General features: G+C 45.8%; 2 protein-coding genes across 8 annotated transcripts in view; one reads left to right on the top strand and one right to left on the bottom strand.

Annotated features, from left to right (window-relative positions):
* LOC125694837 (inositol 1,4,5-trisphosphate receptor-interacting protein-like 1) overlaps nt 1–26,592 on the top strand; it is a 116,876-nt gene extending 90,284 nt beyond the window's left edge. For all 4 annotated transcript variants that reach the window (XM_048948619.1, XM_048948617.1, XM_048948618.1 and 1 more), the window contains one exon: nt 25,120–26,592. In XM_048948619.1, coding sequence (XP_048804576.1) covers nt 25,120–26,577 — 1,458 coding nt within the window. In that variant the 3' untranslated portion in view covers nt 26,578–26,592. The remainder of the gene's footprint in view (nt 1–25,119) is intronic.
* Nucleotides 9,200–25,178, bottom strand: LOC125694840 (potassium channel subfamily K member 16-like). 4 transcript variants are annotated; one of them, XM_048948624.1, is made up of 6 exons: nt 25,097–25,178; nt 20,446–20,789; nt 18,348–18,468; nt 15,976–16,142; nt 14,288–14,456; nt 9,201–11,503 (listed from the first exon to the last, which is right to left on the bottom strand). In XM_048948624.1, the coding sequence occupies exons 2-6, from the start codon at nt 20,638–20,640 to the stop codon at nt 11,178–11,180; spliced, it is 978 nt and encodes a 325-aa protein (XP_048804581.1). In that variant the 5' UTR covers nt 20,641–20,789; nt 25,097–25,178; the 3' UTR covers nt 9,201–11,177. The 4 variants fall into 4 exon arrangements, with proteins under 4 accessions (XP_048804583.1, XP_048804581.1, XP_048804580.1 ...); XM_048948623.1 differs by lacking the exon at nt 25,097–25,178 and adding an exon at nt 21,870–22,291; XM_048948625.1 differs by lacking the exon at nt 25,097–25,178 and adding an exon at nt 21,026–21,041.
* Nucleotides 26,593–27,000: the final 408 nt, after the last annotated feature.

Below are 27,000 nucleotides of genomic sequence, written 5' to 3'. Positions count from 1 at the left end.
CAGCTGCCCCAGTGGAGGGAGAGGTTAGGACCTGAAGGAAGCTCTTTTCCTCCAGAAAATGCAAATATGTATCCGCCACTGCTTGTTGAATGCTCTGGTACTCATTAGAATCATTGAATCATCTTGATTGGAAGAAACATTCAAGGTCACCAAGTCCAAATATCAGCCTACTGAGTCCCATCATTAAACCATGCCCCTCAGTGCCATGTCCTTCAGCTCTCTTCACTCTCCATGGTTTTCAACCTCTGTCCCTCTTTCCTTGCCCAAGATCTGGTAGCTGTTGAGGAAGACCAGAGAGGTGGTGGATGCCCCATCCTTGGAGACACTCAAGGTGAGGCTGGATGGGCTCTGAGCACCTGATGGAGCTGTGGGTGTCCCTGTTCATTGCAGGGGAATTGGACCAGATGGCCTTTAAAAGTCCCTTCCAACTCAAATGATTCCATGAACTTAAGATGAAGGAACACTGCACACTGCAGCTGAATTGTAGTAAGCCACAGCAGGAATGGACACAGTTTCTTTTCCTTGCTTCATGCTGAAATGCAGCTTTGCTGGTTTGCACTCTCTGCTCTCATGTGACAATCTCCTCTGAACCTCATGGGGTAGCCCTGCTCATCTCTGGGCAAATTTGTTGTGCCTGAACCTGAACCACGCACCCTTTTCTTTGCCCTGCTCACCAATGGCACCAACCATTGCAAGCAGGTACAAATAATTGCTTTACACTGCACAAAGGCAGCCCAGGGCCAGAGGCTGGCTGTTAAAGTGTTTGTGTGACACTGCGCCGGGCTCTGTGACAGGAATTCACCTTCATGTAATTAATTCTGAGGTTCTGTCATTGGATCTAGTTCTCTTCAGATAAAGCTGGTGTTAAATAGGCTCAAAAACTTGCCGTGTCAGTCCGCTTTGTACTTGAGAGGAGACACGTACCGTGGGTAGGGGGAGGGAGGAAGGCAAATATGCTGATGGCTGAGAGACACTGAGATATGCTGGTAATGGGGCCAGCCAAGAGCCAGGGAGAGAATAAATAAACATAATTTGGTAGTGACAGTCTGTCTGGCATTGTGCTGCTACAATTTCTTTTTTTAAGGGATGCAGTAATTTAGTGAGAGCAGTATGGTGGAAGGGCTCTGGTATTATTGATTTGCTTTGATCTATAAAATTGCTGTGGAGCTCCTTGAAAATGCATGAGACGAACCGTGCAGCTTCAGCTGGGGCTGGATCCTGACTGCTGCAGCACAAAATCTAACTCTGAGTTACCTTGAGTGGGAACGAAGGAGCACTTAAAGGTCTGTTGGGAGTTGAGGCTGGTTTTAAAGCTAGCGAAGCTGGCTCTGCTTCCTGGCTCTGGTCCTCCTAAGGGCAGGGACGATGTGATTTAGGGACACTGTCAGTGCATTGTCGATTCAAGGTCAACATTTTATGATGGCCAGGCTGTCATGTCTGCTGTCCATGGAGAAATCCCTGTTTCATTCAGCTCTGGGTCTTGTGCCAGGTTCTTAGCGCTGCACTGGATATGAGCCAGGATCCTGCTGGAGGCAATATCCAATGCAACACTGTGTCACCACGTTGGATTCCTTGTCCTCAGGGAAACAAGCAATAAGTATTTCTCTCATCTTCCTATGGCTATTCAAGAATACTGGGTAGGAAGACACTTCCTCAAATCCTCAAGGCTAATCCCCTGCTCCCTCTGGCAGCCACGTCACTCAAATCCTTGATAAACCTCACTTTTGGTGGTAATTAAACTGTTTGGCCCTTTAAACCATGGTGAGTCTCATGCACATTGAATCCTTTTTTTTCTGCCGAGTATGCAAGTGTGTTGTAGAGCATTTTCTAGCAGAGCTTGGCTGCTGTCATTTTCAGCTCGCACCTTCTACTCCCATCCCATCTGTGCCTGGCACTATTTTCATGCATAATACATCGATCATCTGCAGCGTGGTGGTGGGGAAATCATCACTTCAAGTCACTTGTCTGAATTCAAGCCACATCTGAGCTCTATCATTTGGTGAATCTTATCCGTGTTGTCTGATAGGGGGAAAGTAAAACAACCGGAAGATCTCAGGCTCCTCCTGGCTGCAAAGACTCCAGTGGAAATGCTGCTTGGGTTTATAACCCTCTGAGGGCCTCAAACCTTGTAGAAACTCACACAACTCTGATGCACCCCTGCAGCAATGCTAGGTAGGGGGTGAGGGATGAGTGTGTGTATCTTGGCTTTCTGCAGTGTGAAGGACCAGAATCTCCTCTCTTCGAAGACTTGCTAGTTTCTAAGCATGCTACTCCCAGCTTACACCAGCTCTACTGGGAAGAGCACTGGTGTTTCATTCTGGAAGGCATCTTCAAAGGGGAACGCACACTTCACAAACTTGATTTTGAAGTCTCTCAGGAAGGCTTTGCAAACAAAAGCTCACATTCCAGAGTAAGTAGAAAGTCCTTGGTTCCTGGTGGTGAAAGCTTCCTACCAGAATTATTCCCAGAGGCAGTATAGGCTTTGCATTTTGCCTCATCTAAATGCATTAGGAGGAGTATTATATTTCACATGTGCTGCATGTTGATGTAATTCTCCTGACACGTCTGTTTGCACCATTATGAAATAAGGGATTTCCTTTTCCTTTCTTTCTGCATTTGCCCAGCTCTCCAGGGATCTCCAGGATATGATCCATTGGCATACGAGGATTACACTTCTTACACAGAGGACTTAAAAAAAGCTTCGTCATTGGGCTAAGAGAGGTCTCAGGACAGCATCCTACATTAGCAGTGCTTGACTGCAATGTCAACCTTTGGTTGGAAGAGATCCATTAATCTGTGTCATACCCCCACCCACTTCAGCTTGGCTCTACACATTTATCAGGATGAGCACTGGGATGTGGGAGGTTTTTGAGCATCTTTTTGTGCAAAAACACCATCCCTGTGCCTAAAGGAGCTGGGGAACCCAGCACTGCAGCCTGCCCAGGGTGACCCACCAGAGCTCAGCATCAGGGCAGAGCCACAGCACTGGTGGCTTTGTTCTGTGTCATAGCTGCTCTGGGATAGGGATGATGGAAATACCTGCAGAATCTGTATTTTTCCTGCTGGGCAAATGTGCACTGCTAAAAGACTGGAAGTGAACTTGCTAGCCCAAGGGGAAAGGAGGAGAGGAATTTCTTGATCAGATAACACTGACCTTACTGCACAGGCTAAAAGCTATGCTGCCTTGCACCACACAGGCATCCGCTCAAGGGTTATCTGCTCAGATCCCTTCTATCCCTTTTCCAGGGCTGACTGCTGCGTTCCTCAGCTCAGCAGGCTTATTGTACACACATTTGTACACTGCAGAAATGAATATACATATTGGTAGGTGAGGTAGTGGAGGACATACCTTGCTTTTGCCTTCGTGTACAGCTGTGGGCAAAGAACCTGTCATTCCTAAATTCTGTAAAGATTAAATATATGCATTTTAAATATTAAAAATATAAATGTAAATCTCTGTGATGGGCTTACATCTACATGCACACAAGTACATGTGCTCTTACATTAGCATAAAGTGCATGTAAAATGTTTGCATGCATGACTACATGCAAGTGCTCTCTTTTTTCTGGGAACTGAGCACTTTTTCTGGGTGAATCAGAAGCCCTTCCTCTTGTCTGTCTGTCCCAGACAGGAGGGGAATGTATGAGCATATTCCTGGAAGTCAAAGCCTGCAATTGGGTTTTTCTGCTTTTCTGACATTGGATGCTTCTCTTTTGTTTGGGTTGATGCTGACATCTGGAGGCTGCTCTGCAGCAGTGTGTGCACATTGATTTCTGGCTTTGTGAACATCTCTGCAGCCGTGTGCAGCTCTTGCTATGTAGATTTTTGCTCATTTTCATGGCCGTGCCTTATAAGAAGCACCGTTCATCTGTTCTGCTATGCCAGCATGACTTGACCCAGGGCAGGCCTGGCATTTGGATGTATTTGGGTAGAGTTTAGCATGTTTGTACTGGTTCCCTGTTCATTAACACCTGCTTGTGACCTGGACAGCAAACACAAGCCCGAACTGGAATAAGGCAAGTCTGAATACAAAGCAAGCCTTGATCTGACCAAGTTAAAGAGATACATGGGGAGAACTGAAGCAGGATTTTCATGATAGAAAAAGAACTTACTGCTTCAGCTGATGGACATATGGAGCATTACTGAAATCCACAGGGATGGTTCAACCTGCAGTGCAGGCTGTCTTACACTGCTGACTTCAAAAATAACCCTATACCTGTAATCCCATAGGGAAGAGTTTGTCTTTCTTCTGCTCCATCTCTCTGTGCTGTGCTGTCACTGCATGTGATGGATGGTCCTGGATGTGGAATGACAACGTTTCTGCAACTCACTTCTCTGCTTTTTGGCATCTCTGAGCTTTGGGGTTTATAGCATAAGGCCACCTTCCCCTCCTTTTGCTCATGAACTCTGAGGAAACTATCTGCCAAGGCAAGGCTTTTCATATGGAAATTTGCAGCCCTGCTTTTAACTTTCCAGAAATATAGCTGAAAGGCACCCTGGCCACGACATCAAAGCCATGCCTGCTTTGGTATGGTTTATCTCTGCTCATTACTGCAAATACCAGTATGCAAATTGTCATGCACCAGAAGCCATGCTTCTCCCTTAACATGAGTATTTTCCTCCACTGAGGAGGTTTCCCACCTTTACTGACTGAGGCCCCAAAGGGCCGTGGGACGGTGACAGGAGGTGTCATTGCCAAACACCAGCCCTACAACTGAGCTATGTTAGAGCATGGAGCCCAGACCACTTACAGTCAGGTTTTTGCAGACCTACTGCAAGCAAAGTTGCACTTTCACAACCACTGCTAGGAACTCCTCTTCTTGGTTTCCTCTGGGCAGTTTCTGGCTGTTTGGCATCACCAAACTGTGCTATCAGCACTGCTATTGCACTCGCTACTTAAGCTCAGGGTAGACCTTGCTACTAGGCAGGGGTTCTCTAGGAGCTACTCACAGATTCTGGTAATAGTGGTGAGCTCTGATTTACCCACTCTTTGTCCCATCACCAACTTGGTGGCTGGGAGGAAAGAAAAGCAGAAAGAAAAAAGATCCAATAAAGCAAACAACCATTGGGAAACTGGCCAAAGTTCTACAGACACAGTTAAATAACCTCTTATTGATTTCTATCTACTTTTAGGAAATGTATATGCATTGTGTATGTATAAATGTACATGCAAGGCACTCAGTGAGTCATTTAAGTGGATAGGAATGAACTGCAGGGTTTTCAGCAGAAGTTCTGACAAGTTCTTGTCTGGTTTTGATACATGATTTTCTGTGTGCCTTGCTATGACAAACAGTTGTCTTTGAGAAACTGGATTTAACTCCAATCACATTTGTTCTTTAAGAATAGCAGTGTCTTTCTGGCTAGTGCCTCTCAAGGAAGCCATTAACTTAAATTGTTACTCCCTTCATTTTTTAATGACGCGTGGTTGTTATTATTATCCTTCTGCTTATCAGCATATTTCTCTTTCTGGGGATGTATTATTTCATGCTTTGGCATCTTACCACAAAAATACAGCTATAGTTTCCAACCACATATGTGAGAATAATTGAAAGAGAAATTTGGGACAGTATTTGTTCAGGAGACATGTCTCCTAAATCATGTTGAACCGGCAATTAAATGGATTCGATAATTGCCCTAACTTTAACTCAGCAAAATGAGCTTTCCCAAACCTCTGGTGGAGAATTATCCTAATCAAGTCCAGAACCCCTCAAGATAGGAATGGCTGTATTTTCTTAGCAGCTTCGGTGCTGCTTGAGCTCATGTCCCACGGTGGAGGTGAGGCTGGCTGCAGGTCAGTAGAAGCAAGGATGGGTGCTCTGACTATCCCCAGAACTTGTTATCTCAAGAATAACTCAGTGTTGGCTTTGCTAGCATTGAACCAGCAGTGCTGCCCCAGGCCAGTCCTCAGCCACAGATGCTGGAGCCCCCACGGGTTCTCATTTCCTTACAGTATGAGAGCTGACACAAAACCTTGCAGGACATCATGTTGGACCTGCTGTTGAAGTGGTCCAGAAAAGGCCACAAAGATAGTCAGAAGGCTGGAGCATCTTCCCTACAAAGAAAGGCTGAGGGCTGGAAATGTTCAGCCTGCAGAAAGAAGGCTCTTAGGAGACCTCTTTGCAGCCTTTCAGCACTTGAATGGACCTTTCAAACAGAACGGAGAGTGATTTTTTATATGTGCAGGCAGCGATAGGGTGAATGGCTTTGAACTAAAAGAAGGGAGGTTTGTGTTAGATGTCAGGGGGAAATCCTTCCTTCAGAGGGCGGTGAGGGCCTGGCACTGCTGCCCAGAGCTGTGGGTGCCCCATCCCTGCAGGTGCCCAAGGCTATGGACAAGGCACTGCTCAGCCTGAGCTGGGGGAGCAGCCAGCCCTCTGCAGGGGCAGCAGAACTAATGCTCTTTAAGATCCTTTCCAACCCAACCCGTTCTATGATTTTCAAGGCCACTTTAAGCCCTTCTGAAACGATACAAGGGAATTTAGCGGATGCCAAAAAACTCTGGCTTTTGTGGTGATTGCTTGTTGTTGTTGTTTCCTTGGGTGCAATCATGAGGGATGGAGAACAGGCCTCTGGAGAGTGAGGAGTTCTGTTTGTTGAACCATTTCTGAGCTGGATGCAGAGCCTTTTGGGCTCAAGTCAGGAGAGAATTCACATCTCCAAGTATGACGGAATGGAAAATAATATGTGTGTGGCCCAATTTTAGTGATTTCTGTAAAAAAGAAAAGATCCCGCTGGCTATATGATATTACATTAGCCAAGCAGTTCCATTTGAGTAGTCTCTCTGCTTCCAGAAAAAAAAAGAAAGAAAAAAACCCCATCACAACTAATCTCTCCAAACGAACAGACTATTAATTGAAGGAGACCTCAAAAGTTCCCTAAACAATCCCATATACTAATTAAAGACAGATCAAAGTGCAGTTTCTCGCATTCTCTCTGGAGGCAAACGGATTTCTCAGGGGCTTCTTTCTGAGGGAAAGATAATTTCTCATGGCATTTTCCTCGGTTTCAAGTGCAGAAATGCACACTGTTTGCTAGCTGGCAGCAAGGCTGTGGGTGATGTATGAGGAGCAGCTCAGCCTGAATGCAGGAACATGCTGCTGCCGTTTAATCCAAGATAATTCACGATCCTACCCCTGGAATTTTTCAGCAACTTGTTAAATGTATGGGAAAGCATTTGGCCTGCCTTGGAAATGTTCCTCGCTTTGAAAAAGAGCTGCAGTGGGAGAGCTGGCAGCGGTGGTCTGTGAAAGCTGGATTTCCCCTCATGGCACAGCAGGGCTGGGTGGCTGTGAGGGCTCTTTTACAGCCAGGAAAAGCTGCAGGATGCACAGAGCGCAGAGGGAAAAGTCCCTCTGGAGGGTGGCTGCTGGCACAGAAGGAGCTGGGGCTGGATTTGACTCCTGCTTTCTCTGCTTTGGGCATCAGCAACATGCTGAAGAGCCAGAGCTTGGCTTATACTCAAAAGCCTTGCAATCGTTTCAAATCTCTGGCTGTGGAGGAGAATCTCTGTTCTAACTTTGCTGTCAACTCAAGATGATCTTAATCCTAGCAACTACAGGAACACTGGCTGGGTCAGATTTATCAGTAGGCAATCCCAGGGCACCTGGGGTTGAGAGGGCACCAGCCCAGGTGTTTGTTAAAGGCTTTGTGCCTGAGCTCAGGCAACACATTAGATTTTCTCTGAGGCCTTACTATTTGCACAGAAATCAACAGCTCCCTCTTCCAGGGGTGATGCGAGGACAAGATCTGCTATGGTTGTGCACTGTTTGCAGGGTGATAATGCTGGAAGTGAGGAGGCTGCTCCAGCACAGAGAGGTTTGTTGCTGCGCCTAAACCCTTCTGGAGACGACTTCATTCTTCAGCAGAAACACGAGGGAGAAACGACACTGTATCGAAATATGTTCTTTTCCCACCCTGGCTCGCAGCTTTCTTGGGCTTCCCCCCTTTCCTTTCCCACCAGAGAGAAAAGCAAAGAAAAGAGTTTGCAGCACACAGCCGCGAGAGGGCACAAGAAACCAAGCTGAAACCCTCAAAAGGCCTTTCTGCAGCTGCGAGGATTTGGGAGCATGCTGATTGCTTTCTTAGAGCAGCTACCTGAATTTCTCCTGAGGGAAAGCTTTTGTGCTTTTTTCTTTTTATGCTTGTGTAAGTGTTTTCTCCATACACAGCCCCACTGGAGTGACACCTCACTACATCGTGTCTGAAGGAGGGCAGCTCTGTGACAGCAGTTCCTGCCTTGTGTCCCACATTCCCTGGTCCTTTTGCCCTTCCTGAGCTGCCTGAACAAACACCCTTGATTGCTCTGTGATGCAGTGGGACGTTATCAGTCTGGATGTTGCTCTGACATAGAGTTTGGGTGGTGCTGTGTGGAACCAGGGGCTGGACTCAATGATCCTTGGGGGTCCCCTCCAACTTAGAATGGAATCACAGAATCATAGAATGGTTTGGTTTGAAAGGGACCTTTAGGATTATCCAGTTCCACTCCCCACTATAGGCAGGAACACCTCCTTCTAGACTGGGTTGCTCACAGCCCCATCCAGCCTGGCCTTGAATGCTTCCAGGGAAGCATTCCATCTACAACCTCTCTGGGCAACCTGTTCCAACTGGGGATGTTCCATGGTTCTATGATTTGTCATGACAGGGAACAAGTGGGACACTGGAAACATGCTGAAGAAGGTGTTGACTTCAAGATATTTCTAGGAGGAATGTTTCCCTCCCTGTTCTTCTTTCTCTCCAGCAGCATGAAGAAAGAGGGAACTGGGCTTGTTTAGCTTGGAGAAGCCTCCAGGGAGACCTCATTGTGGCCTTCCAGTACTTGAAGGGAGCATATAAACAGGAGGGGGAATGGCTGCTTATATGGGTTGATAGTGATAGGACAAGGGGAATGGCCTTAAACTGAGACAGGAGAGGTTTAGGTTCGATGTTAGGAGGAAGTTTTTCAGCCAGAGGGTGGTGAGGCACTGGCACAGGTTGCCCAAGGAGGCTGTGGATGCCCCATCCCTGCAGGCATTCAAGGCCAGGCTGGATGTGGCTCTGGGCAGCCTGGGCTGCTGGTTGGTGACCTGCACACAGCAGGGGGTTGGAACTAGATGAGCGTTAGATGCTCTAACCTTGAGCACTAGATGGTCCTTTTTAACCCAGGCCATTCTATCATTCTATGGTTCTATGAAACAGACACACACACCTTGAGGTTGGGAGACATCAGGAACCATCCTGGAAGGGACAACGAGGCCATGCAATGTGGCCATCACAGCTCAAGGCAGATCACACCTCTCTAAACCAGCCCTCATGGCATCTCTGTTAGATTGAGGATGGGGTTAATGGTCCCCATGGGAAGGACTGGGCAAAGGCAGTAGAGAAGAAAACACACTTTGAAAATAATAACATGAGCCAAGGCTTGTTGAGAGAACATAAGTTGGTGACAAGATCCCTGTCTGGGAGCAACTGTCTGTTTCTTCTGCCTGGCCAGGATGTTGTGCTGTGACAGCAACAGCTTACATAGGGATTGCAAGGGACACACATGGGGACTGCTGCGTGCTGTGACACCCTGCCCTGACTTTGGGCAGTTCTTGTTCCTGCTGCCTCAGAAAGGCTTCCTGAGAAGGAGAGATGTTAGATTAGAAGTTAGCCTTGAGGCTAACACTGGGAAATAATTTGTGGAGGGAAAGAAAGTACATATTTGGTCGGGTCTACATGCCAGATCTTGAACCAGCAGGGCTGTTTTGGCAAGAACTGTGGGTTTGTTTGACTGAAAAAGATATGAGTTCAAGGCTGATTGCATCTTTACGGCCTAGAATTGCTTTACAGCTGTAATTTATTCTCCCTTTTGTACAGGAATAGCTCTGGCAAGAGTTGGTTTTGCTAAAACTAACACCCGGAGGGTTAGCCAAGTACAATTATTCACTGCCTGACAAAACAGAAACTCAGGATCGTGAAAACCTGTGAAGCAACAGGTTCAGCACCAAGCAAAGGGAAGCACTCCATGTGCTGAGTGTATGGACTGCCTTGAGAGAGTCTTGTGGGTGCTGATGTGAGGTGGACAGGTTTGCAGACTTTGAAGTACACATTACTCCACCTCTTGCTCGGACAGCAGGGGAGCCACCAGCTTCTGGAAGAGATACTGCAAGAAATTCATGGTAGAGTTTTCCTGTACTCTTGACACACACAAGGCACCTGATGGAGCGATCAACCCATTTGAATGCCAGGATCTTCACCTAGGGATAGCCTGAATGGCAGTACATCTAAAACACCATTCACAAGTTTGTCATTCTTCTCTCCCTGGTTGAAGGCAAGATGGCAGTGTTTAGACAGCACTAGCACTTGGAAAGGTACTTTAGCACAGCACAGTAGGATTGCTTTTAAATGACATCTTAGCACCTGTGGAGCACAAACAGAAGCAAGGCTTTGATGCAGTGAAGACTCCTCCATTCAAACATGTTTCTGATCTTGTAAAATCCTTATGAAATATAATCATTATAAAATCTGAACTTGTATGTTCATCAGAAAGGTTTTTCAAAGCTGCAGGGATAAGAAATGAAGTTGCTTTTATTCGTCTTAGCGTAAATCAGGAATATGTAGAATTAATCATTTCTAATACAGGTATCCTTTTTCTAACCTTGCTCATCCATCTCTGCACTGAGCCCAGGTCTTGTCCTTCAAACACGGCTTTCAGATCATGCCAGTTCATCCTATGTGATGTCTCAAATCAAGGCATGTTATATGCCCTTATTTCTTCTTCTTCCAAAGGTGCTGGTATTACTCAGAAACTCAGAAAAGCTTGTACATGTCAGCTCCAAGAAGAGATGTGATTTTTTTTTTACAAGCAGCAAAATCCAAATACAGTAAGCAAGCTCTACCACACCCCTCCTTTGCGTTTTCATGGAAGCATCTTAAAAAAGCCTCACAAAATGGGTGCACTTGTAATGTTTTAGCACAAGATGGCTGCAAACTGTAGAGCAAACTTTGTATCATTAATATTGTGTTTCTGTATAACTGAAAGTCTTGAGCTCTAAATGGCCACACTTCAGCAAAAGGTGGGATAAATTTAATTTCCATGGGAATTTCTTTAGAATAATGCACTAGCAAATTTCCAATGAAGAATTAAATGTCCGTGCTAAAGCATATGGCCAGTATTTTTGGCTATCAGAAAACACTTTGTTTTTTCATTTTTTGTTTGTTCAGAACCTGCTGCTACTAACTCCATTTTCCTGTGCACCCTCTGCTGCTAATGACTCCATTTTCTGGGTATCCCCTTCAGCACAAGGTGCTATCAGTTCTTCTTCTGGAACAAACTGAACAGGCCAGCACCTTCTTGGTTGGCTTGCTGCATTATCCTCACCCACCTTTCCAATTTGATGAAGATCCTTGACAATTATTTTCTCAGTATCTTCTAGAACCGTTGTCAATAAATTAAATAGGAGAGCAATCCAGGCAAGTCCAAAAAGAATCCAGATGGCCACAATTGTTCGGTAGTAGGAAAAATAAATCCTGCCAGGTTGTTTACCTGCAGGTAGGGGGAGAGAAAGGAGGAGAAAATTAACAAATTAAACTGGCCTTGCCTGTGTAAAACAGGCAAACCTAATGGATTCAATTAATGTATTTTACACTGAATGCTTCAAGGTGACTTTCATTGTGATGGAATACTACAATATGCAATGTATAAAATACAACAGCAGTACTCCAGGTCAGAGGAAAGCGTGTTCTAGATTCAGGCTGACTGACTTGTGGCTTCAATTTTATGTATGTTAGCACACATGATGGTCTCTCCAAAAGATATACTGAGATTGGTGTGGATTGGCCTCCAAGCAAGTTACTGTGATTCTGTAAAATGCAATTATGACCTGATAGGTAATTGCTCTAAATTATTGATATGCTTAATTGAAATTGCAATTCCTACTTGACTTTTGAATGGACTCAGGAGCATTCTCCATTAATAAAGTAGATGACTGATGAGAACTCACTACTTGTCAAGAACACAAGTTTCTGTGTTGGAAACTAGTGGACTGGAGCTTATTTCATGCAGTCTGTACCACTTAGCATCACCTAGCCTTACACACCCACTTTTCTGCATGGGTCACTTCATTTGTTTGCTCAGATGTCAGCAATCCACAAGCAATGTTCAGAAAGCATTTGTTCCTACTGCATCTAGTTCCCCTCTGTTGAAATGATACGGTCCTGGCATCAGCACAAAAACTTGGTAATGCTGCTTGGTGAATGTTGCAAGTCATTGTTAAGGGTGAATCCATATAGCAGACATAACAGCAACATGCATGGAAGGGAGATCACCACAACTTGGTGGAGCATTTCACATTCTGAAGCTGCCCAGAAGAGATCAGGATGCTGGCATCCCATTTCATGTCCTGCAGCACTTTGCATTAAATAAATCAACTAGTTGGATTTTTGTACTTCATCATGCAAAGCTTTGGAAATGGGGCAGCAGTGAGCTGGTTTGTAATCATGAATAGATAACCGACAGCTGGTTTTATTTCTTTTGCTGGGACTGAGAAGCTGTCAGGTAGAGAAGCTGTCAGGCTTCCTGTAAAGCATCTCTTTTTCTGTTCTGTGTGAAGCTCATCGTGTGGGGTTAGGACTTCAACACTGCTTGCAAAGCAGCTAGTAATATCTACATAACGTTAACTCAAAGCTGAACTTCAGTAAGGCATAAAGCTGGTTCACAGACCAAGGGGAGTTTCACCCTAGAAATGTCCCCCATGTGTACACGTGCTGCAAACAGCTGAATCAGGACTGTCATCTTCCTAGGATTTCTCCCCATACAAAACAGGCTTTATCTTATCCTTGAAGTACAGCAGCTACAAAAATCAGAATTACTAAAATGCAAATAAACTCATGCCTGTCCTCTTCCATTTGGTCAGCACAAAACTATTGGTCATTTGTAATCAATTCTAAACACGTAAGATGAAGAACATTCATTCCGATTGTTGTGTTCAGAAGCTGTGTGTGGCATTAAAACTTATCGTAGAATTGCTCAGGTTGGAAAAGACCTTCAAGATCATCAAGTCCAACCACAACCTAACCATGCTACCCTAACTCTAACCACCCTCTGCTAAATCATGTCCCTGAGCACCACATCCAAACAGTTTTTAAACACATTCAGGGCTGGTGACTCAACCACCTCCCTGGGGAGCCTATTGCAGTCCATAACAACCCTTTCTGTAAAAGAAGTTTTTCCTGATATCCAACCTAAACTTACCCTGGCACAACTTGAGGCATTTTACTGCCATTGTTTGACAACTAGTGCAGGAAAAAAATACTGCAGCTCCAGTTAAGTCATCTTAAAGAAGAACTCACAGAGCCAGAAGGCTCCTCTAATTCGTTTAACCGTGTTTGTAAAATAACATGTTTACACCTGAGGAAAGTGCTATTGAAGTAGCTATTCTGGGGCTATTGCTCTTGTAATTGCAAAACTCAAGTATTAGCTCCAAAGCTTCCTTCTTGTACCAGTGCCGAGGAAAAGCCTGTATTGGAGAGATGCTGGCAGAACAGGTTGTTGTAGAGAAATCCTTGATACTTCAAGGAATCCAGGTGTTCTGTTGCTTCTCCCATGGACATGCACTTGATTCCTGGTTTTCACGTGGATTTCTTCTAGAAGCTGATTCTGTTCAGAGTGTATTTTGACCAGCAGAGTCACAGAGTGTTTTGAGAAGCACACCAACAAGCTGGAGTGTGGCTTCAACGGTGAGACATCAGAGGAACCTCCTAAGCTCTAACTTGGGAAGACACAGCACATGCAGTAGTGCATGAGGATACTAAAGAAGGCTGCTCTTAAAGTGATGTACCTATTTAAGATCCACTTCTCATAGATTTTCATGAGTAGATTTTCCCACTGCCCTGTGACTACAGTTTCTACTTCTTGGACTTCTGTAAAATCATGTCTTCTGAAACACAAGCACTTATTTTTTTACTGTATACTCTGAAATGTAAGTCGTAGGTGGCTAAAGCATGGATATGTATCTCATATGGCAGTCACAACTATCTCCTTTTCATATATGCAAACTCCTAGGCTTGTTGAATTCTACCCTTCCCTCCCCAAAATATTTGGCTTTTTGCACCCCATCTCATTACGTTTATACAACTCTGTGCTTTCATCAGCTCATGAAATCCTAGAAAGACAAGTATTTCCCCCAAAATCTTACAAAGCAAAGACTGGTCAAAGACTAGACAGAAGATTTGTCTCTAGAGTACATTGATGACCTGTGCAGTCAACCCACAGTAATCAAAGTTGCAACCCTGGTGCTTTGCTGCACCTCCTCTCTGAAATCAATCTTACCTACTACGTAATCTCCAAAGCCAATGGTGCTGAGGGTGATAAATGCAAAGTAGATTCCTTCACTGTAGGACCAACCCTCTGTGATCTGGAAGAACAGTGATGGCAAACACAGGAACACTAGGATCCCAGTCACAAGGAAGAACAGAAGGGTCAGAAATTTGATCTTCTTCTGAAAAAGAGACAACTAAATTACAATCATGATTTGACACACTAGCAGGCCATGTATAACGCTTGGTATTCAAAATGGGTGACCACCTAGGAATACCTTCTATAATCACTGTGTGTTGCCCTGAAGCAGGGGGAATCTATGCATTAAAGGTGTTCCATATCCATAATAAACCTGAGAGATACAGTCTTTTTTTTTTTTTTTTAAATTTATTTATTCTGTTAGCCTTTAATGCCCACACATATGGAAGGAATTCCCAATGACTTTTACCAGAATTAGACCATTTCCAGTTTTCACTAAACGACATCACTTTTAGCTAGCTTTCAGACATTCAGGTATTCCCAAGAACACTCAATTTTGCCTTGGAAAATAGATGTTTAAAAAAATAATTTACATCGTTTCCAATATTGCTTGCAGTATCTTACAGAGTCTTGACTGTTAACTTTATCATTGCATCTGTACCACAACTTAAATCCTACCCAGTGGATAAGTGACTACGAGGAGATCTTTAACAAACTCCTGATGAAGAACTGTCTAGCCAGTGACTTTTGAACCATCCTACCACCAAGCAGCTATGAAGCAACTATGGTTGGATAAAAAGACTTGTCAGGCAGTAAGATTCAACCAGATACATCTATCTTATATGCACATTTTTTAAGTCCAGATTGTCTGGAAATGAATGGCAACTGCTGGGTATTTTCTCATGCCTTTATGTGCTGTGCTTGTGCTAGATTCAACATCTAATCTAGCCTTACATGCTACTTAAGTTTGCCAGACACAGGAGGATACTGAACAGTTTGATCAGAGTTGTCTGTAACATTCATACCTAATCCTAATGAAGAGAATTACAGCAGGAGACACAGAAGAGCCATTCTCACTTCATCAGAAGCATTGAGAGAATGTGAGAAGCTCCCAATAACCTGGGCCATAACCAGAACAGAGATACCGTGCCTCCAGCCCCCTGCAAGTGCCTCCTCACCTTACAGCAGCTGGGCTCAAATGGGCAACTTGAGCCTGAATTTTCCTTGCTGTAGAAGTCAAAGGCGGAAAGGGATTAAAGGACTGCATAACAAATAAGGAGGGGTGACACGTTAAGCATTGAGCCAGCGTCTACTGAAACTCCTACAGCTCAGCTACTTCACAGCTCTCTTCTCTCAAGGTGAGATGCTAAATCACCTATCTCTGAGCTGCCAATAAAGAGGGGCAGGTACTTCCCTAGTGTTAGCTCCTGAGATAAGTGTCTAGAGAAGTGGAAGGAAGCACTCTCTCTCTCTCTCTCTTTCCATTGATTGCTGAAGTAGGCTCAGACATGCTATGTAGATGAACAGGCAAAGTGTATTCCCCTCTCTGAAAACCTCCTCTAGTTGCCTCCTCTGCTTAGCTCTGCAGGGAAAGAATACTTCTTTTCCTCTCCTAGCACAATGCCCAACACAGCAAGAGAACAAACGTAACAGAGGATAATGCCAGGATGTATCTTGGAAAAAAGCCTAGCATGTCACTGTGCCTAATTAAAACCAATTACCTTTCTCATTCCTTTTCCGTACAGGAATATCCCCAGCTTTTTACACAGCAGTGAGAGGATCTTACCAACACGGTGCAGAAAAACAATATTCAGAGGGATTCCAAAGAGAGCAAAAAAGACACAGAAGATCTGGCCCCCAACAGTTTTAGGACGTAGCGTGCCATAACCTATGAAAAGAAAGATATGTCAGAGGGGATATTCCAGAGGGCTGGAGCAATCCACGATCACATTCACACACAACCAAGCCTGGCCTGCCTTTGTTTCCAGAAAATGTGGCTAGCACTTCCTAGCCTACCTACTCACTTTTCTCTGGCAAAACTAGAAAGCAGAAGTGATTCATCCTGGATGTTCTGTGGGATGCAGAGTGCTGTTCTCACAACCAAGCCTTAATGGGAATGAAAGCGTAATCTAAAAGCAGTTATGGAAAATAACGCATTTCCCGTGAGAAATACACAGGAAGACAAAAACCAGAAGGCTGGGGACCTGGAAGATGTCAAGTCTAGAGTCTCAGGCTGTTTCTCATGCCAGAATCAAACAATCTGCCTTCTTGTAGATATGTCTGTGTGTTAGTGACCTCTGTGGCTGAATGCCGGTAGGTTGGTACGTCCAGATACTGGCTGAGACACTGTAGGGTGCATTACAGTACCTTGCACTAATTAACCCAGACCTTACTGGTAGTCAGTTCATTCATGCCAGAGAGATAATTTTCTTAAAATTCTATTAAAAGAGGATTTAGATAAGTAATGCAACAACAGCTGCAGGACTCCAAACATGTCCTTTAATGGACTGCAGGCTTTGCTGCTCTTAGACCCCATGAGGTACATCTTTAAGTGCTAGAGTTCTGTACTTCGTGTATGTCCTTATTTTATCCTCACCATGAGAAAAAGCACTTTCCAGAGCACAGTTCAACTCAAGACATCCATTATTTGCAAAACTGCATGTTTTCCTCTGGGGAGATGACAAATAAAACAACTGAGTGATTAACTGGCTGCTAAGACTCAGATGTTCGAGGTGTTTTGTGCTTCCTGTTGCACAAATATTGCATTTTCATGGCAGCAAAGCCAAGATAGGTGAAGATGGGTAAAAGTGCTTCACTAAGAGACCTATGCAGTAAGGGGGCAGAGAAACAAGCAAATGGGACTTTTCCTGGGACAGCCTTTCTCGCTCAGTGGGGAAACAAATTTGATGGGAAGAAACCCTTTTGCTTGGGAGAGAAATGCCACAATGAAAAAACTACAATAATACAGGTAATGGCAAGGTTAATATGTAAATATTGCTGTTTCCATGAAATGTTTGTCTTTCATGTGATGGGTCAGGAGACTTCCAGAGTACTCAGCAGTTTTCTATAATAAAATGACCTCTTCAACACTGATGGAGTCTGACTTATAACTGCAGTGCTGAGGAGCAGAAAAATAAAAAAAAATCAGTGAGATTTGATTTTCAGTTCAAGTTCTTTGGTGGTGTTTGGACAATGTTATCAACAGGGGAAAGCGATTCTCCTTTCTCTTCTCCAGATCCTCCTAAAGAATTTTTCTGTGTTATACTAAAAGGGTTCCAGCAGATGAGTGCAAACTGCTGGAAAACACTTTGCTCAAGTCTCTACATCCCCTTTCTTCTATGGCAAGAAATCTCCATATGGGTTCATGCAACACCAACACACCTGCCACAATGCTGGGGCACCACAGGGACCCAAGACATGTCACACTTACAGGTCACAGGCACAGCTTTGCTTAGGGTGTAGTGGGAGAGGCCTCAGCTTGTGAAAACATACATTTACCCCTCATTGCATGACAGTGTGAAGCAGCAGCCATAAGCATGCTCAAATTCGGCAGGCCTTTGCTTTTTGGGATGCATATTTGAGGGAAAGGGAGAGACAGGCAGGGGCAAGCAGCCCCTGGGATGGTCAGAATAGCTTGAAGAAGCAGTGTGAAAGTCTTAGAAATTGCCTTGTCCTCTTCTCATGTCTTCCTTCCCAGCAAAGTTCACTTATTTCATACCATTCTTTTATGCTTTACTCCACTCCCAGATTTAAAGCCTGTTTGACCATAGAATAAAAGTCAGATGTTGGACAGTCAAATCTTCTACCCACAACTGGCAGCAGAACAAGATTTTAATAGATGGCTTGAAAAGAAGAAACAAGTGAGGAAAAAAAAAAGAAAAAAGATCAAAATGAAAGACTATCAGTATTTTAAAATTCAAAGTAATACACAAAGATTTGGGCATCAGTGAGGGCTCAGGACCATGTCAGTAGCTGCTTCCCATGCAAGCCAATAAAGAACTGGACTTTCTATCCTTGAAAGTTTAGGTCCTAGAAAGCAGACATAAACATCAAACACACACACACACACAAATATGGGAATCACAGAACAGACCTATTGTGGAGACCACTGTGCCTGCAAAGAAGAAGGAGTTACTGAAATCCCAGTTGCTGTTTTCAGTCTGTGATTCATTTCCAATAGGGTAAACTCCGTTCTGAATTGCTTCAGTCAGGTTCTGGAAGGGAAGGCATTATTATTATTTTAATCAACGCAACTGCTTTTCTCAAGTCTTTGCTGAACGAGTTCTACAGATGAAGACAACTGCTGCTCCTTTCCTGTGAACACCACTCACTTTGTTTTCATTAATGCTCTAACACCACTCACACCTTTGCTGCCAAGGTTAGCTGGCAGGTTTTGAAAGTTTGCCTTTTGCCCTGCAGTTATGTTGAGTGCTCTTATGGCTTTTAGGAGAACTTGTTTGTTTCAGTGTGAAGTTCGCCCCTAAAGACCTTGCTTCTTGCAGGCTAAGTACTTGGGGGGGGGGAGGAAGGGATCTACAGAAGACACAGCAGAACAAAGCAGCCCACCAATTGAACTGATGGGGCGCCTGGTTTTGAGTTTGCCCTTGAGATTTTAGTGGTGCAGCTGGGATCTAATTGCTCACCTGTATGCAGGTATTAGTGAGTTACAGCTGGGTACACCTGACACACACAAAATGTAGTTTTAAGGCTGTAGTCTCATTGGAGCTACATATTTATAAAGTCACTGGTTTGCAAAGCATTAATACTGATGCAACTACAATCAGAATCCAGCCTGACATGTACAGCATTCTGCAAGGGGCATGCGTGAACCTGGACAATATTGACAATGCAGTGAACATCTGTTGGAGAAGGCTTGGGTTGAACTGAGACTGTCCTGTGGCAGGGCGTTATCTCCCAAGCCCTTCCAGCTCTATCATCTATAACTCTATGCATTTTCAGTCCCCTTCCTTCTGTGGATTTCATTCTAAATGATGCTGGTTTTTCTGAGGCTTAAAAAACAAGAAAAACAACAAGAACCCCAGTATCCAACTGGCCTGCCTCAGCAAGCAGAGGACATTCATCTAGACATTTGGGATGCAGACTGATTTCTACAGCAGCAGCAGAAACAAAATCCAAGGCTGAGCCCAAGCAAAGACAAGGTATTAGATGAAATAAACTGCACCAGGAAGGCTTTAACTCCGCTTCCCTCATCATTTTACTACAGTCCCAGAAAGTCAAGGCTAACGTAAGTCCTGGCAGCCCTTGCACAAGGATTGTCCTGAAGAAGTTTATTTTTTTTTCTTCTCTCCCACCCATTCCTCCCCCCCTCCAAAAGAAAAAAATAAAATCCACGATGAAGGGGATGCATGAACTCTGGGCTGAGCCACTGTTTGCATTTTTAGAAATAGTGGCTCCCTCCCTTCTCTCCTTATCCTCAAAACACGCTCATTAAGAGCTCTGTTACTTTCCCATGCAGACATGCTTCCTGGCAAGGCTATTTGCAATCCTTCTTTCCTTTGCACTGTAGCAAATGCAGCTAAGAAACATCTATGATGGAGTGAGAAATGCAGTCAATCTGTTTCCCGTGCTGTGACCAGAAGCTCCTTTCTCTTGACTGGGCTGCCTATTTAACTTCTGCAGCACAGGATCATAGGATGGCTTGAGTCATAAGGGACCTCGAGGATCACCAAGTTCCAACCCCCAGCATTTTCTAGAAATAAACCCTGACTGTGTTATGCTTCCTGTAGGAATTTAAGCATCTTTATTTTCCTCCAACAGATTATTTCAGGGTTCGCTATATTGTTCTCTTGTGCTGTGTGTGGCAATCACTTCCATTACTTTCAGACAGCCTCATTTTTCTGCTGTGCCACCCACTGGAGATGAGCATAGCCCCACTGAAAGATGTACCAGCAGGAGGCACAAACCCAAAGAACTGAGCCATCTTAGAGCAGGGAGTGTTAACAGCTGACGCACAACATTTTATCACACCACATCAACTTGTACTTGTGTACAGATCAGTATGATCTGCCTCCTTAAACCAGGGAACGGGTTTGGGGTTTGCAAAAATAATCCAGATGAACACAGCGGCAAGAACACAGAGAGAGAGTTATCTTTGCAGCAAGGATGAATAGGAAATAACATCTAAGGGGGAAATGGGCAGGAGAAAGAGCTTGCACGGGGTGGGCACCCACCTTCATAAACTGCTCCATCTCTGCCACTGTGAGGTGAGTGAAATTCTGCAGAAAAGCCTCCTTCATCTGAGCAGCTGCCATTTTCTGCTGCTTTTCGGCAGTCCTCTCCAGTGCCTGGAACACAGCTGCACCCACCAGCAAGTAGACGAAGTAGCTGCCCACCAGCAAACCTGTCTGCAGCTTGCCACTGCACATGGCCCTCGGTAAGGGACAGGGAGAGATTGGTAAATCCCACAAACTCCTGAGGAGCCTCCCCTAGGCAGGAAGAGCCCTCCCAGCTGCTGTTTCCACTGGGATCTTGCGCTGACAGGGACAGCAAGATGTCAAATACACTCAAGGGGAGGCTGGGAGTTTAAAAAAGAAAAAAAAGAAAAAAAGAAAAACAAATGAACAAAATTAAAGACAACAACAGCAAAAACAAGCAAAAAAAACAAACAACCCTTTCCACTCTCTGGGCTGCATGCTGTTTAGGGATTTCCTCTTGTCTGTGAAACTCTGACTTGCTGAGTTCTCAGGAAAAATGAGTCAGGATGTTAGGAGCTGGCAGGTGGCCATCTCCTCCTGCTCAAGGAACACTCACCAGAGGAACAGGTGAGGACAGTCCTCAAAGGGCCCATAGTGGAGGTTTCTTGGAAAAAAACACTGTTTTCCCTTCTCTGCCTCCAACTGATGCCTAGAACTGTGTCCCAAGGCTCACAAAGACCCTTCTTGCTCTGTGTTAGGGGCAGCATCGGGCAAATGCAGCTGGACTGCTCTCCTGCAGTTCACTAATCTGCTTGTAGGACGGAGAATGATCATGAAGACCTGCAAAGAGCAAACTAGGAGAACCAGGCAATGTGCTTAAGGTCAAGACTGCCACTGGGAAGAGCCAAGAGGAGCATAGAATCATAGAAACGTTTGAGTTGGAAGGGGCCCTAAAAAGCCATCAGGTCCCACTCTGCAAGCAGGGACACCTATAGCCTCATGAGGTGCTCAGAGCCCCGTCCAGTTTGATCTCCAGTGTCTCCATGGCATCTCCCACCTCCTTGGGCAACCTGTGCCAGTGCCTTACCACACTTTTTGAAAAAAATTTATTCCTTATATCCAATCTAAATCTCCTCTCTTTTAGCTTGAAACCATTTCCCTCTGTCCTGTCATAACAGACCCTGCTGAAGAGTCTGATCCCTTCTTTCTTACACCCCCTTTCATGAAATTCAGCAAAGATCAGTGCAAAGTCATGCCCCAAGGAAAGCAGAACCCCTAGCAAGGACTGACTAACTGTGGAGCAGCTCTGAGGAAAAGGATGTGAGGATCCAGAGAGGCTCTGCAATCTCCATTTCTGTGTTTTCTATGACCCAGTTGGATACAGTCCTGAACACCTGGTCTGACCACAGAGATGATATAATTTTGAGGAAAAGGTTGGACCTGCTGAGGTCACTTCTCACCTGAATTATCCTGTGATCCTGCAATGTCAGGAAAGAATTAATTACAGAAAAGTCATACTGGTATCAGCACATAGAAGAAAACGCAGAGGCTTGGAGGCTGGTTTCATGGAGCTGATGTAAACAAGAAACGGCAGATGGCTCCACTCTGACAAGTGCAGGTTGTCCTTTCACACATAAATCTGTTTTACCTCAGAGGAAAACAGGAAAACTATGAATGAAAGTAAGTAGCTCCACAACACCTTTAAAATGAAAAGATTTTCATTAAAGTTACTGGAAAAGGGCTTGTAGAAACCGGATCCGACTTCCTTTCACTTCTTTTGAAGCTACAGAGTGTGGAAGGTGTGTTTCTTCCTCAGATCTCATCGGCTTCTGTACTGTTCTGTAAATAAGAGCACCTGCAGCTTTACCTTTTCATGTCTCTCAGACTCCCAGCTCTGTGAGATGGGAGAAACACCATTATGTATGCAAATACTGTATTTCCTCATCTACAGACTGCAGGCGGGTAACAGAGAAGAATTCTCAGTAAGATGGAAGGAAAAACATGAATCTCATAGAAGATGCTGAGAGTTTTGAATTCACTTGCAGTTGTTTAACCAGGGTGGGTAATGAAGCCATGTTCTTCTCATGCTCTCTTTATTGGTTTGGTAGTTCCTCATTCTTATTTTGGACTCTCAATATGATCACAGCTGTTTTTTAGAGACAGCTCTTTCACAATCTATTCATCTCCTAGCATAGAGGCAATTCCTCTGCCCCTCTGCTCTGCCTATCTCATCCAAAAAGCTTTTAACCTTCAATTTTAGTGTCCCAGTTGTGTTATTTGTCCCACCATGTTTTCATGATACCAATTAGGTCACAGTTTTCTAATTGCACAGTGACTTCCAGCTCCTCTTGCTAATTTCTAAGTCAGCTTGCATTAAAGTAATGGCATTTCAGCCGGGCTATCAGCCATGTTATGTTCTCGGAGGAGCCCTCCCGAATTCCTCTGGGAAAAATCTGAGGTTTTCCCCTTCTGCTTTCTAAAGTGACAGTGTTCCCTGGCTCTTCCCTGTCACTCAGAAGTACATCCCCTTCCCTCACTGAATCTTCAGCCCAGGATGTTTTTGCTCCACTGGTCAGTTGCATCCCATCCAATGTCAACGTGCCTGGTCTCTCAAAAAGGACATCATCAATCACGGAACCCAAAACTTTGAGTGTGACACCACCCACACACCAGTCATTCAACTGATCTGTTCTCCTCCTTCTACCTGGGTCCCAGGCGGAGGTCCCTGGGAGGACAGGGGACACTCCCCATACTCCCAATTCCTTCAACATCCTTCCAAGGAACATGAAGTCTCTTTTAATATTTGAAATTTCCTTCTTGCAGCCTCAGCTGACCCAACTTGAAGATGCAGGAGTGGATCGTATTCCTCTGGCTTTATAAGACTCAGTAGCCTCTTCTTATTGTCTGGGCGATGGACAAATGGGTACCTCTGAGCGAGGAGTCCTCAGTTACTAACATCCTTTGCCTGTTTTTGGTGGCATTGATTCTAAATTGGGTCCTTGGTTGGAGCAACTTAATGCAGTTGTCTCTTCCTGAGTCCAAATCATTTACCCGTGCCCTCACCTTTCTCCAACCCTGGGCCCTTGCATCTGTTGCTTAAGGGCACTACAGGAGGAGAAAACTCGTGCTCTGAGCAGAGACGAAGGTCCAGTTTCCCCTGTCTTGTGTGTTTCTGTGGTCTGTCTTCTCAAAGTTGGAATCTAGTTTCCTCCTCTTGCAGGAATTTAAGACAGGGCTGGCAATCTGCCCATGTCACTGCGCAACACCGGGCATCAATCTCTACCTATCTGATTTCTGAATACTATGCATCCAGATGATTTCCTCATGCAATTCAGCCATTTGCTCAAAAAGTTCATCAAGCAAAGCACATTGCACCCACGATAGCCCTCTCTGCCTTCAGGCCTTTAGTCCTTCCTGCATGAACTACCACACCAAGACCAAACTGATATGCCACATGCTGATTGCCACGTTCCTGGTCACCCTCCATCCCTGAGGCTGCCTTTGTACACATTAGGGTGTTATGCTGCTCCATTTCAGAATGTTCCTGCACTGGAGCTGATTGCCTTGGATAATATAGCATGTTTACTATTTGTGCAGGCTGACTGACAGCCTTGGAACTGAGCTTAAGTACAGGTAGGCTGAAATGGGTTCTTGGGTTATTGGCAGGGTGAGCGGAAGCCTTGGAGGGACTGGCCAGGGCCCTGGTAATTATGAAGGTTGCGTGTCTGGTAAGGTAGTTAATATCTTTTGTTCCAATACCAGGACACAACCAGTGACGCAGCTATGGGACCAGGGAAAGAGAAGTGATGCAGACTTCTCACAACTGCATTTTTTACACAGTCTATTGCAGGGAAATCCATGCAGCGAGATCCGGTAATGGAGGGCAGGGAGCATTTCCTGCCTGGGACACAACGTGCTGGGACAACCCAGCCGCAGCCCTGTTCTTGCTCCCTTCTGATCCCATACATCCCATGGTACAAACATATTCTTTTTCTACACATGGCATTCGTTATCTTGCTGCAGCTTCGTGCATTCACTGTCCTCAGGCTGATTATAGCCTGAAATGAACTCCAGATTAATGGAAATGCTATCAGTTGCCACAGAAATACCTTGTCATGTGGTATCAGTTGTACTTCCTACTGTGCTTAGAACTAGAACTCTTAGATGACCCTAATTTTTACACTTTCTTATAGTTCTCCTATAAATACCTCTTACTCATATCTGTGGTCAGTACATTCAGTCTCCTAGCATGAGTCACTATGTTTTTTATTCTGTGATCTTATGCCAGGCTATTACATGCTTAGATGCCTCAGAACAGGGCCGATGGCAGGGCCATGGGGCCCAGGGCAGCTGGGTGGGGCCGAAGGGTGGGGCTGGGGCATTGTGACATCACGGTGCATCACAGTGCAGGGCTGGTATTGAGGGCACGAGCAGGCAGCCAAGCTCCACTTTGGCCTAGGCCAGCGGTGAGTACAGCAGCAGGGGGAGGGCTGTGCTGGGCCGGGTGCAAATGCCGGCCCGCGAGGGCTTTGGGAGCCTGCAGTGGTGGCAGTGAGCGCTCAGGAAGCCTGCGAGCAGCTCTGCGGGCAGTCACCACCAGTGCCGGCCTCGGCCCCTGCTGCCCCCCAGCTCCCTCACTCCTGCTCCTCCCTGACTCCAGCGCAAGCTCCCACCCAGCCCCACTGACCTCCCCTCTCTCCTCTCTTCCAGATCATGGCTTTGGCGTTTTTCTTCGCCTTGTTGGCGCAGAGAATACCATTAGTTGGTGATTTGGATGTGGACACGCTCGACCGCATGCAGCAGCGTGAGGTGTATCTGCAAGAGCAGATGACAAAGCTGCTGCTGGAGATGGAAGAGAAGAACATGGCGCTGAGCATGGGCACTCAAGCCCTGCTTCGCTGCTTTGTTTTTTGTCTTCCCATCCTTCTGTATTTGTTCATGTGGATGATCTGTTCAAAGTTCTATAGAGCTGAAGACACCGGTGATGAGAGCTCCAGCAGTGAGAAGGAGCAGGAGGAGGAGGAGGAGGAGGAGGAGGAGGAGGAGGATGACGGTGTCTTTTCTCTCGATGTGTTCTGGACAGTCCGAAGCCATCAAGAGGACTGTGAACTGATGTACTCGCTGATGCGTGGCGTCATGGATATATGCCAAAGTATGGTATCAGATACTTTCTATCCAGTGCCAGAGCGTCTCATCAAGGTGGGCAGTACCTTCGAAGGCTGGTGTCCCGTTAGAAACGTACCTGTCTTCAGCCTGCTTGTGCCCCTGTTGCCCCCCCGTGGGCACACTTTCCACCTGGATCTGGGCACCACAGGGGAGGTACCAGCAACGGACTCCCGTATCCGTGTAGAGCTGGAATGCACGTGCGAGAGGGAGCAGGAGATGCGCATGCTGTGCTTCCTCCACACCCCCGCCAAAGAGCTGAAAAGTCAGCAGCCCAGCCTCCTGCACAGCCTCTGCACTACGTCCTACTTAGACGCGGAGAAGACTGCCCGCTGCTTCCAGGAGCTGATCAAAAACGCCTGGCAACGCATGCAAGTCTCAGAGTTCACCATGGAGATAGACACGGTGAAGTCCAGGCGCTCCTGCAGGCTTCATGTGAGAGATGTCAACAAAAGAATCTTCTACGTTGAGTTTGTGTTTGGCGTCCAGCAGGATGATACGGACATCTTTCTGAGCAGCCATGAGATAGTGTTTCGTCATACCCCCAGCACGGTCTGGCCACAGAGCTGTGTTGTGGCAGAGAAAAAGTTCTTGCAGTATGTAGCCAACCACCCCCGGGGGGGCAAATTCTACCTCAGATATCTGCAACTGTGTGGCTATCTCATGGCGAGCCTCAAGTTTACCATCTATGACATGAAGACAGTGATCATGCACCTCCTGAATACCATTCCTTTGCAAAGGTGGCACGGGAGGAATTTCCTGCTGCGGATGGATGACATCTTGAACTACCTGTGCTGCTGCGTGGAGGAGAAACGCCTGGACCACTTCATCGTAGGAAACAACTCGTTGCCTAAGGAGATTATCTTGCCAAAAGAGTTCCGAGCTTCCCCACCGCTCAACATGTTCCAGCACCTGGAGGAGGAACCGGACAAATACGAGCGGGCGCAGCACGATTTGGAGGAGCTGCACGATCGGTTGACAACCACGCTGCTCTATGGGAGATGAGAGACGCGCACTGTCCCACGGACGAGCACGCAGGACATGAGAGGACACTGCTCAGTAGGCACTGGGAATTGCACAGGTGTAAAGGATACAAAGCACTTAGAGTCTTTTCTTCCGCACCGAAGCAAAGGAGTCAGCACCTCTTTTGAGCTCGCTCCGTGGGGGCTCAATCCGGCCACGTGCCTCAGAACAGGGCCGATGGCAGGGCCATGGGACCCAGGGCAGCTGGGTGGGGCCGAAGGGTGGGGCTGGGGCATTGTGACATCACGGTGCATCACAGTGCGGGGCTGGTATTGAAGATGTCTGCAGGCACCCAGCTCCACTTTGGCCTGGGCCAGCGGTGAGTACAGCAGCAGAGGGAGGGCTGTGCTGGGCCGGGCACAAATGCCGGCCCGCGAGAGGTTTGGGAGCCTGCAGTGGCAGCAA

This window comes from Lagopus muta, chromosome 6 (genome assembly GCF_023343835.1).
Source record: "Lagopus muta isolate bLagMut1 chromosome 6, bLagMut1 primary, whole genome shotgun sequence".
NCBI classification, from domain to species: Eukaryota; Metazoa; Chordata; class Aves; order Galliformes; family Phasianidae; genus Lagopus; species Lagopus muta.
This window is presented reverse-complemented; position numbering and strand designations above follow the sequence as displayed.